The following is a 12,905-nucleotide window of genomic DNA, read 5'->3' as shown; positions in this document are numbered from 1 at the left end:
ATTTTAATGTACATGTGATGAATGAATGAACCAGAATCTGAATTGTGTAATGAATGAATGAATGAATAAATGAATGAATCGAATCTGAATTGTGTAATGAAGTATTGAAGATGATTAAGTATATTGTTGATGTACTTGAAATTGCAGTAAGGTCCATCCAATAGTACCTTTTCCTGTGTATTTAGAGGACAGTTATAATCCAGATATTGTAAATCATCTGAAAGAATCAAAGTTTAAAGAAAGGCAAAATAAGCTACCCAATGTCATGAGGCGAGCAATTATTTTTTTTATTATGACACTAATAACCTTTGCATTGAAATTATAGGTGGGATTACCCATGATACTTTTCAGAAAGAGCTACTGTGCTATAATCCAGAAACTAACACCTGGTCCCGGAAGAGAGACATGTCCACTGTGCGTGGGCTACACTGTATGTGTTCCATTGAAGATCGCCTTTACGTCATTGGAGGGAACCATTTTCGCGGTTCAAGTGACTATGATGATGTACTGTGTTGTGAGTACTATTGCCCCATTAGCGATCAGTGGACTGAGATTGCTCCAATGCTACGCGGACAGAGTGACGTGGGTGTAGCAGTTTTCAACAGGAACATATACGTTATTGGAGGCTACTCATGGAACAATCGTTGTATGGTAGAAATTGTCCAGAAGTATGATCCAGAAAAAAATGAGTGGCAGAAAGTTTTTGACGTACCCGAATCACTCGGTGGCATACGGGCTTGCACCCTGACAGTTCACGTGCCAGAGGATGAAATAGAATCATCATCCCAAGACTCTCCATTTTTGGGAGTAAGTGGAACGACTAGTTTTAATATTAAATGCTGACCGCTGTACGTTTCTCTTTAAAGTGCTGTTTATTGTTTCCTTTGAAAATGCTGAATTTGCTGTTATTTACAACAGCTTGGCTTGAAAGATGCCTTGTAACCTCCAGGTTTTACAACTAATATTGTTTTTAGATTGCCCATGTATTGCAAATTTATCACTTAATGGGGAAATTAAAATTTTAAATGGACTCTGCCATTGAAATTGTCTGTCATGTACAAAATAATGTCACAGACGTAATTATTCCTTTGTGTAATATTTGTCTTTTTTCCCCTATATTTCTGGTAGTAAGGTGAGAAAGAAGGACAGAGCTTCAAAATGCATCAAATGTATATGTATACATGGATTTGAATTATGCTTAGAACTCCTGCAAGTACTACACTGGTTCCCACTTAAAAAAAGTTAACAAACCTCCATCGATGATATCATAAATTAACTATTTATTTACACATAACTATAAATCAATCTGACATCTACATTAAAAAAAAAGCCAAGACTAAAGCTATTATACTACGGGCTTCTGTACCTCCGTGATCTTCTCAACTGCCGGAGAGTGTGTGTCCACACTGGGAATTCCTGATTCTGGTGAATCACCTCCACTTTTGGGCTGTGTGATGCCATTTTTAGCCCTATGATATCCCTTCCAACTTGGGCTCACTTGGACTTCTCCTTCATCTCAGTCCTCCTGTTCTTAGTGCACGCATCATCCGATTGATGTATACCATTCGGTATCTGTCATTTGTCTTCACTGTAGAGTCCCTGACTCCCAACAAATCTACCTTCTGTACAGCTCCACCTTGACAGTCCTCCATGCACCGACTTGATTATTCTCAAGGTGCTGTCTACCTGAAACTATTTCCTCTGACCATGATTTCCGCCACCTTTTCTGACTCTTCACTTGGTCCACCCCATCTCCAGGTTGGCCTGTACAAACAGCCATGTCTGCACATTAGCTGGGGGATATTCTGTGTGGGAGAGGTGCTGGTAATCAAAGACAATGCCAGCCAATTCCTCATAGGCCATTTCTCTCTGCCACTCTCTGGATGTGCAGACAGATCATTCTGCTTATCCATTGAACACTGGTAATGCTAAGATGTGTCACTCTGTTTGAGTAGAAGAACATGATAAAGTGTCCTGACCTAAAATGTGGATCATAAATAGATTCATAATCCAAACTAATTGGATCCTGCCATTTTGGGTAACCCATTCACCTTTTGTCACCAGGATTTGCTCGTTGTATGACTACCTACTTTTCTGCGTGTTGCTGAAATGCTCAGTTTCATCACTCGCAACTTCAAAGACATCATTCACTCTCAGGAATATCTTCACCTGCTCCACGTACAGAACAAACTTTGATACTTTACTAGCTTACCAACATATCTGCCATATCCACTACTCATCATTATTGCTCTACCAAGTGAACTCCAGCCCCCTTTACTTCAAAAAATTCATTTACAGCTTTACTCATTCTTGCAGAAGCACCAAGCATCCTTTACCAAGCACCAGTCGATCTTCCCCTTTGTGATGGAGCTCACTCCCAAAGGTCCTTTACTAAAGGCTAACAACTAATTAATTTAGTATTGAAATTCTTACTCTTTAAAAATATCCCAATTCAGTAGGTACTGTATTTTGTTGCCATGGAAACAACACTCAAACATCTGTTCATACAAATGTATTACCTTTGCAAACTCCTGCCCCAGCTGGCTGCCTATTGATAATGATAACTGACTAGTCTTGAGCAAATAAACCTTGAATATCAATGTGTAATTAGCCATGAACATTTCAAAATCTGTAGCTCAGCAACTTTGTTTTTAGCAACAGATTATATTTGATTTTTCTCAAGCCATCACCTTTTAAAAAGCAATAAAAAGTTAAATTGATTAACATTATTAAATTTTTTGGAATATTTTCTCTTGTCACCTAGTTGTTTGTGAAGAGAAGTCCATTTATTTATTTAAGCAGAGTCAAAATAACTCTTAAAGAATGCAGATGGTAGAAATTCAGACAAAAATATGAAATGCTGCCAACCTGCAGCATAGCAGTGAGTCACAGCAAAGAAGTGAATCTTTTTTTGAACTAGTTATTCTAAATGCATTCTGCTTTTCAGTATGAGATTCATGGATCAGCCTGGATCAGAAAATTTTGAACAGACAGCTTGAGTGAAATGTCAAGCATCAATGCTCTAGCATCCAGTGTCTTTTAACTATTAGCATTCAATGCAAGGTAAGGAAATGGCACAGAACTATTAGCTGGAGGGAAGAAAACACAACAGGTCATCAAAGGAATTCTCTGAGTTGGTTCAACACATCCAATTAGTTCAGAGCAGGAATCAATTAACCCGAAAGGTCAAACGAACTTTTTAGATTGGCTAAGGACAAGCCAGAAGGACTGATCACTCTATGAACATTGTGTCCATTTCTAAGGTGAATCACATGCTGGAACAGTCCAGTAAATGCTACAATGCTGGTCCTTATGCAGAATGAGCTGCAGTGTTATGTTTCTCACTCTATGTAAAGATGTCATCACCAGTCTGGTCCTATGTCCATTTGGTAAGTTAAGGCAGTGGAAAAGAAAGAGCCAAAAATTAATTTCAAATTTCATATTATAAGAATAATAAAGAGACATAGACAACAGTCTCTGGTATAGTTGTTTTAGTACATGATATTAAGAAAATATTAATTCTTCCATAAAAGTAGTTTGTAGTTTTCTTCACTGTTTCCTGACAACCATTACAATTTCGTCAAACACTTCCTTTTTAAACATTTTTTACCAAAACATTCTGCCTCTGTGGTTCAGTAAGTTGATGATAAAGTGAGCTTCAGACACAGACAAATGGACCTCTAGCTGTCTTAGATTTTCTAGTGGCACCATTTGCTGCAGGTTTCTCATTTACAGCTGTTTTCGCATTTATGTACAGGAATCTGTAATTTAAATAAAACTATTAATTGCGTGTAAAGGAGGCTTCATATTTCTCACTTGGATTTGATACTTCCTGATAATTCAGAACTAACATTTTTCACAACTTGAATGAAATAATGAAATGAATACTTCATTGTCATGCAGTAAGATTTTGAGTGATTTTAATTCCTTATAATTTAGAGAATTGCATTCCAATTTAATCATATTTTAATGTTAAATAATTATTCACTCAAAGTAAGTTAATTATTGATGAGGAACACTATTCTTATCTCCCAAAGTTCTAGTCATGGAATCTGAATAGGTAAAAATTACTTGCAAACCATTAGGAGAAAGTTGGCAAAACTATATATGATCTTTTTAACAGACAGCTCCATATTCTTTTTCTTTGTGTTCAGTAGGGTTTATAAGTCATTTGCAATATTTTGAACTTTTTCTTGATCTATTTCCAAGGCCTATACCAAAGTAGTACTGTAAACGTGCATATCCCTCATGACCAATGCACACAAAATGCTAAGGAAATCAGTAGGTTAGGCAGCATCTACAGACATGAATAAACAGACAATATTTTGGGCTGAGACCCTTCATCAGGACTGGAAAGGAAGGGGGAAGAAGTCAGAATAAGAATATACAGAATATAAGCAAGAAGGTGATAGGTGAAGCCAGGTGGGGAGGAGCGGGGATGAAGTAAGATGCCGGGAGCTGACAGGTGGCAAAGGAAATGGGCTAGAGAAGGAGGAAATGATAGGAGGGGAGAGTGGACCATGAGAGAAAGGGATAAATAATGGACACCAGAGGGAGGTGATAGGCTGGTGAGGAGAACTGAAGGGGTAAGAGGGGAACCAGAGTGGGGAATTGAAGAAGATGGAAGGGGGAGGGGGGAATTTACTATAAGTTGGAGAAATTGGTGTTCATGCTATCCAGTTAGAGGCTACCCAGATGAATTAAGAGGTTTTGCTCCTTCAACCTGAGAGTGTTCTCATTATGAACAACTCGACCTATTGAGCTCCTTCGGCATTTTGTGTGTGTGTTGCTCCGGATGTTCAGTGTTTATCCGTCATGATCTTATATTGCAAATATCTTTGGTTTAGCTGCAGTATTTAAGTCAGAGTCAGAAATCCACCGGGAATTTGCCCTCTAAACCACACACTATACTGGCCTGGAAATTCATTTCCATTCCTTCGCTATTGCTGCGTCAGAATCCTGGAAATCTTTTCAACACCATTGTGGATTTACCCACAATGCACTGCAGCAGTTCAGGAAGGAAACTCACCACCAGCACAAAGGCAACTAAATTGTAGCTGAGCCTCCACATCCCTTAAATCAATATATATAGAAAAACGCTAACTTATCCTATAAAGACTGCATTCTTTAATTCTCTCTCTCTACATATATATTTTTTTAAATATAAAATTGGAGAACCCAGTACACCTTTGAAAGTCTTGACTGTTCTCCTAACTTAAGGGATATTCAAGGTCCCATTCTTACCATCTGAATGTTGTAAATCTCACCTGTATCACAGGCTAACAATCTGTCAGATATAGAGAGGTGTATCATCATATAAACAACAATTAAATGAAGCCCCATCAAGCTGCTCCTCAACTTCTGAATCCTCCCACCATTACACATCGCTCTTCAAAACCAAAATTCCTCAGACAGAAAATCATGATGACTTGTGCTTTCCAGCACTATCGATTGGCAGAAGGAATTTATGACAGGATTTCAGTCAGAGCATTCCAAAACTCAAAAACCTGCCAAGCAGAATTGTATTCATGCCTTTGGATGTTATTGGAGATGCTGAGGAACTTGGAAGGCTAAGGAGATATTAAAGAAATGGGTCTTTCAGTCAAACATTATATAAAAATGTTTAAGGTGATGACATTCATTCGGGGCTCAGTCTTGAGTTGTTTTTTATCCAACGGTATTACCCTGTTTTTAATTATAATAGAGCAAGGTATCTGTAATGTCTGGACAGATGGATTTTACTTCAGAATCTCTTTATTTAAATCTGATTTAAATCAAACATTCCAATAGAATAGTATTTATTTTTGGTATGGAGCAATATACATTTAAAAGTGTTCTTTGAATGGGAGCTTGAAACATTATGGAGTGCCAGCTAGTCACTTCACCATGACCAACCCAGCCCTTTGCTGTCCAGCTTCTGGACACTGACATCTACCCTTACTAGGGTACCAAACAGCTTCCGTCGTGGCCTCTTGGACAGCATACCTGCCCTCACAGACCGTTCCTTCAATCAGCCCGAGGCAGCCTTCTGAAAACGCACCAGTAAGCTGTCTGTGGATAATCAAGGGCAAGCATTATCCAAAGGAAAGGAAGCAACCTTCCGATAACCGGACTGGGCGGGAAGTGTAATCTAGCACAAGGATAATGAAATGTGCATATTTAGCAGTGAAACAAAGTTTTACATTATTTTTTAAATTTTATTTAGAGATGACAGCGGGGAACGGCCCCTTCCAGCCCGACGAGCTGTGCCACTCAGCAGCTCACCTACTTAACCCCAGCCTAAACACAGGACAGATTACAAAGACCGATTATCCTATGAACTGGTAAATCTTTTGACTGCGGGAAGAAACCAGAGCACCCAGAGGAAATCGTGGTCATGGTGAGAATGTACAAACTCCTTACAAGAAATGAACTCTGAACTCTGATGCCTCAGCTGTCATAGTGTCGTGTAATCACTACGTCACCATATTGCCATGTCTTATAGCATTAAAATTATTAAAATATCTGTCCTTTACATTCTGTAAATGTTGTTATTCTGTTGTAAATGTTTATGAATGCACCATCATGGATAACGTGTTCTCTCAAGAGGTATTGTAGAGGGAAAATTAACCCTGGTAGAAGCTGCTGTGCCCCAGGTGGACAAGGGGCTGATGGAATTCTGGCGATGGGGTCACCGCTGAGGAACCCTATGAACTGCCAGCAGCTAAACACTGGAGAGAAAAAAAACACTCCCTGCTAGGCTGAGCAAACTCAGAACTTTGGATGGGGATAAAGCAATCTGCAGTTAGTTCTGAATGTGCTCAGTCATGTCTTCTTGTGTCAGAAGCATACCTTTAAACAGAAACAGATAGAACAAAGCAGCACTGTACACTCTGATGCACCATCAATAACTCTCGGAGACGGGAGGCGAACGATAGGCTTTTATTAGCTGCAAGAGACCACCACACAACATCCTGGAGACTGAGGGAGGAGCAGTACCTCCAACCGCTTTTATACAGGGGTCAGTGGGAGGAGCCACAGGAGCAGTCAGCAGAGGGGCGTGTCCAGACAGGTAGATGTAGTTCACCACTCTCCTAGCTGCACTGTAAGTATTCAGCAAAACTAAGGCATGTACCCTAGAGCTCCAGTTTTTGACGAGACGGGAGAAAACTTGCTCTGCACAAGTTGTCATGTGATTAGGTGTGCAACTGCTGCTGGGAAAGTGCCAGAAACACTACAGAATTCACAAAAGTACCAAGGCCAACTTTCCTTCCGTGTGATTTTACCTCAAAATGATCACCAGAGCACCTATCAACAAGTATCATGTATCAGATGGGTGCTGTGATCCAATTCCTAGGCTAAAAGGTAAAGTTCAATATTGTTTGCCATGGAAAGCAGGTTAAAGCTTTGTGGAAACTCAATTGCACAAAGGTAAGAGAGCGTTAAGAGAAACATGTCAATATTTGAAAGGAGCTGAAACTTCCATTTAAATGTGAAATGTAATTGCTTTAATGGCACATGGATTCTCAACATCCTTATGATTAAGGAAAATGACAAATGCAGTAAATTATTTGTAAATAGGCATGACAATTGAAGCTGAGGCTATATAAGGCACTGGTGAGGCCTCACCTTGAGTATTGTGAACAGTTTTCGGCCCCTCATCTTAGAAAAGATGTGCTGGCATTGGAGAGTGTCCAGAGGAAGTTCACAAGGATCATTCCAGAAATGAAAAGGTTATCATACAAGGAATGTTTGATGGCTCCGGGTTTGAACTCGCTGAAATTCAGAGGGGAAATCTCATTGAAATCTTTTGAATGTTGAAAGGCCTAGACAGAGTAGATGTGGAAGGGATGTTTCCCATGATGGGAGAGTCTAGGACAAAAGGGCACAGCATCAGGATAGAGGGGTGCCCTTTCGAAACAAAGATGCAGAGAAATTCCTTTAGCCAAAGGGTAATGAATTTGTGGAATTTGTTGCCACATGCAGCTGTGGAGGCCAGGTCGTTGGGTGTATTTAAGGCAGAGATTGATAAGTTCTTGATTGGTCATGGCATCAAAGGTTACAGGGAGAAGGCCAGGAACTGGGATTGAGGAGGACAGAGAAAAACGTATCAGCCATGATTGAATGGTGGAGCAGACTCAATGGGCCCGATGGCCTAATTCTGCTCCTATGTCTTATGGTCCAAATCATTTATTTCATTCATGTTACCAATCACATTTGTAACATATGCTTTATCTAAGTTTTTAATTAGAGCTTCATAAAGACTCAACATTCTCTGCACTGTCAGTAAGACCATTCCTCCTCAACCCATGGCACAGCTGATCTGCTGCCGAGATCTTTCTTCCATTTCTTTGTAACATCGAGACTCATTTATTCCAATGCAGTCTAAGTCTTGTTAGCCTACTTTAGTAATGCCTCATTTTTACGGTTCTTCAATTGCTTCCAACCTTCCTCATCTCTATAATCTTATTAAGGTATTGGAGATTGAGTCAGGCTGCTTAGTCCAAATCCAAATAAGTCTTTCCTATATGTGCTGAATTTTGGTAGAGATGGATTTCAAAAAAATGATAAGGCCTCTGCCTTGATTGGGATCTGGTGGGACCCTCTCTTCATAAACAAAAGCTCTTTTTGGTCCTCTGGTACATAAGGCTACTGGCTGCTCATCAGGCGCCAAGAGAATGCAGGGAGCTCAGGAAGCAATTAACATTCATCAAGTCTGCAGTGTCCAGACAGCTGACTGGACTCTGATAGGTGTGGGTTGGGTCAGACATAAAAAGAAAATAGAGATACTATTGCCTTAATGTTGTCCACATTTAATTTCATTTGGTAATTTTTTAAAAATACTCTTGATCACGTATATATGACAACAGCGGCTATGATATATCAATAAAAAGAAAGGCTGTTTAATTTGTAGCTTAGTACGTGGAGTATAAGATAATTACATTTTTACGCCTGTGCATAAAGGGATTTCTAATATACTTAAAAAATGGATTTCATTCCAACTAAGTCAAAAATGTAAAGTCAATTTTTATGTTTCTTAGGAATTAAAAATGTTTCCATGATACTTTAGTGTGTGTTGAGTATTAAAAAAGGATTATACTATAAACAACTGCTAGCTTCTGTCATGTTAACAAATGATTTGATGATTTCCTTCAGTGACTTAAAAAATTGCCCGGATTTGATGCTTGTCTGGAGTACATTGAGATAACTTGGCTCCTGTGCATAAAAATATATCTCTCTGCATTCAATTGAAATATCAGTTATTACTGGGATATGTTATAATCTGGATAATATATTCAATCCATGTTTATATGAAATTATCAAAATACATCACAGATCCCCAAAGTAAATAAAGAGAAATGATAACTTAAGTATAAATATTTTGGCAAAATTACTAAAGTTTATATGAATCTCAATTTAGAACTTTAGAGTTTCAAAAAAAGATTATGTTACAATTAGATAATAGCAATAAGGATGTCTCAAATATATTTCCTGAAGGCATAAAATATCTGGACAAAAATGAAACAAAAATAATCTACTTATTGTATCACACCATTAACTTTTCACTAAATAATGAATATTAAATAACATGCACTACTTTTAAATTTAATGTACAAGTGAATGGGCCGAGTTGGAGGCCAAATGAAAATGAATTTAAGATGTAGACAGGTAACCTTATCACCTCTCACACAATACAGATTCATTTCCCCTCAAGGCCAATTCCATCCACAATTTCAACAGCACATCTGACCATATAAATTATTCAGAGCAAGAGTTTTAACCATAATATCTTCAGTCCAAAAGCTGACAATTTGACTGGGTATTAAACCTAACAGATCTGTTACAGGTAGATTAACTATTGGAACTTTAACAAGAGCAGTTAGTTTTCCATTTTATTTAATTGTCACCCTGAATTACACAAGAAATGAGGGAAGGTAGAAGATAGATAGAATGGTAGATACTTTATTGATCCCAAAGGAGATTATAATGTCACCGTAGCATTAAAAGTGCACAGTTTAACAATTATACAACTATTAGAAGAGAAGTAAGAAAGAATAAAAAATGTTAGCACAAACAGTCTAACAGGAGGGGTCATCACTTCCCCAGCTATAGGTTGACTCATTATAGAACCCGATGGCCGAGGGTAAGAATGACCTCATACATCGCTCTTTGGAGCAGTGTAGTTGTCTGGGTCTATTACTGAAAGTGCTCCTCCGAACAGCCAAGGTGGCAAGCAGAGAGTGAGAAATATTGTCCAGAATTGCCAGGATTTTCTGTGGTGTCCTTTGTTCTGCCACAGCATCAAGAGTGTCCATTTTGACTCCTATAACAGAGCCAGCCTTTCTAATCAATTTATTGAAGCTGTTGACATCACCTGTATTGATGCGACTGCGCCAGCACACTACCACATAGAAGATTGTACTGGTGACAACAGACTGGTAGAACATGTGAAAGAGAGATCTGCATACTCCGAAGGACCTCAGTCTTCTCGGGAAATAGAGGCGACTCTGGCCCTCCCTGTACACAGCCTCTGTGTTGGTGCTCCATTCAAGTCTGTGACCCAGATACACCCCCAGGTGTAGGTCCTCATCACAGCCACATCCTCACCATCAATAGTGATGGGAACCATTGCAGACTTACTCTTCCTTTGTCTTTGTGCTTCCTTAACTAAAATGCAGTCAAAGAAACGATAAGCTTTGGCTCAAAAAGAACGTAGCTTGAATTCAGCATCCATTATATAATTTTACCAGCTGCCAACAATTGCTACTAAACTAGCATAGACTCCTTTCAAGCTAAGCCCAACCCAATAAAGCATAGGATCATGTCTCAGCGGAATGGAGTCATGAAGTATGGAAGCAGGCTCCTTGGCCAACATCTGACACATATACAGTATAATGCAAGGTTCTTCAAGTGGGTTTCAAGACAATTACTTTTATTGAATTGGACCATTTTAACTTCCATTGCCATTCTTGAATTATCTAACTTGGGACATATATAGCCCCAAAAGTTTGGGCTACATGGCATTATCTCCCAAATTCGTTACCTCTACTCCCAATAAGGACAAGTACACATGGGAACATCGTCGCCCGAAGACTCTCATCTGAACTGCACACCTTCTTCACTCAAAACATTCTGCGTTTCCTTCATCGTTGTCGGATTTAAATCCTGCAGCTCCCTGCCCAACACCAATCTGCAGTTCATCATCACCTTCTGAAAGGTGCATAGGGATGGACAATTAATGCTGGCCTTGCCAATGATGCCCAGATCCTGAAGATGATTGGGGAAAAAACATCGCCTATCTTACTTGCAAATATATTTAAAGAAACACAAAGCACCTCAAACAAGCAGCCACAGTGTATTTAGCAAATCAGAAGAGATGGCATCAAAGCACAGTACAGTTAGTATCATGTTAACTGATAAATGCAAGAGATTGTGCAGATGCTGGAAATCTTGAGCAATACATACAAAACGCTGGAGCACTTAGCAAGTTAGGCAACATCCAAAGAAGTGAATAGGCAGTCAGTGTTTATTGTCATCAGGTCTGGAATGGAAGGGAAAGTAGTAAGAATAGAGAAGATGGGGGTGGTGATGGAGGAATACAAGCTGGCTGATGATAAATGAGACAGATGAGTGAGAAAAATGGGTGGGTGGTTTTTGGGAATAGATCTCTGGAGACAATTGTTCACCAACATTTTTCCTAAACCTACCGATTCCCACGATCCCAACCCTTCCTCCGCTACATTGACGACTGCATTGGTGCTGCTTCATGCACCCATGCAGAGCTCATTATTTTTATCAACTTTGCCTCTAATTTCCATCCTTAAATTCAGTTGATCCACCTCTGACACGTCTCTCCCCTTTCTTGATTTCTCTGTCTCCATCTCTACCAATTTCCACCGTTATCTCGACTATACCTCTTCTCATCTTATATTCTATAAAAATGCTACTCCCTTTTCTCAGCTTCTTCACCTCCACTGCATCTGTACCCAGGATGTGGTTTTCTGTCCCAGGATGTCAGAAATGTCCTCCTTCTTTAAAGGACAGAGTTTCCCTCCCTCCACTATTATTATTGCTCTCACCCACATCTTCTCCATTTCCTGTACATCCATACTCACCCCATCTTCATGCCACACCTAATAGTGATTGAGACCCTCTTATCCTAACATACCACCTCATCAGCCTCCACATGTAACACACCCTTGTCCATTCTTCCCTCCCCACTAATTTCCCTCCTGGCACTTACCCCTGCAAGTGGCTTAAGTGCTGCACCTGCCCAAAGCAGCCCTGTGAATCTCCTGGGCTCATCTGTTGGGTCTGGTGCTCCTGATGCAGCCTCCTCTGCAGTGGTGAGACTCGTCGTTAACTGGGAAACTGCTTCTTTGAGCATGTCCGCACTATTCACCACAAGTGGGAATTCCCAATGGCCAAGCATTTTAATTCTGATTCCAAATGTTGATCCATGGCCTCCTGTTGTGCCAAGATGAGGCCACTCTCAGGGTGGAGAACTAACACCTTATATTTCATCTGGGTATCCTCCAACCTGATGGCATGAATAGCAATTTCTCCTTCTGGTAAACAAAATCCCTCTCACACCTCTATTCCCCACTCTTCCTTTCACTTCATCTTACCTGCCTATTACTTCCCCTGGGTCCCCTCCCCCTTCCTTTTCCTCTATTGTCCATTCTCTCCTCCTATCAGATTCTTTCTTCTGCAGCCGTTGACCTTTTCCACCGATCACCTTCCCGTTAGCCTCCTTCCCCTAACCCCACCCTTTTGGCATCTTCCCCTTTTGGCTTCTCACCTGAAGAAGGGCCCTGACCTGAAAGTTGACTGTTTATTCATTTCCATAGATGCTGCCTGACCTGGTGAGTTGCTTTGGATCTCCGGCATCTGCAGAATTTCTTGTGCTTGAGATCTCAAGTTAA

At 39.9% G+C, this 12,905-nt stretch overlaps 1 protein-coding gene across 4 annotated transcripts in view; it reads left to right on the top strand.

The window, feature by feature from the left end:
• si:rp71-68n21.9 (kelch-like protein 13) overlaps window positions 1-8,940 on the top strand; it is an 81,626-nt gene extending 72,686 nt beyond the window's left edge. For 3 of the 4 annotated variants that reach the window (XM_059968382.1, XM_059968380.1, XM_059968383.1), the window contains one exon: window positions 326-893. In XM_059968382.1, the coding sequence (XP_059824365.1) occupies window positions 326-843 (518 nt within the window). In that variant the 3' untranslated portion in view covers window positions 844-893. Of the gene's footprint in view, window positions 1-325; window positions 894-6,205 lie in introns of those variants that run through there. The other variant, XM_059968381.1, reaches the window with a different exon arrangement.
• The last annotated feature ends 3,965 nt before the right edge of the window (window positions 8,941-12,905 follow it).

This window comes from Hypanus sabinus, chromosome 4 (genome assembly GCF_030144855.1).
Source record: "Hypanus sabinus isolate sHypSab1 chromosome 4, sHypSab1.hap1, whole genome shotgun sequence".
Lineage (NCBI taxonomy): Eukaryota > Metazoa > Chordata > Chondrichthyes > Myliobatiformes > Dasyatidae > Hypanus > Hypanus sabinus.
The sequence above is the reverse complement of the archived record's forward strand: the minus strand, read 5'-3'. Positions and strand labels throughout refer to the sequence as shown.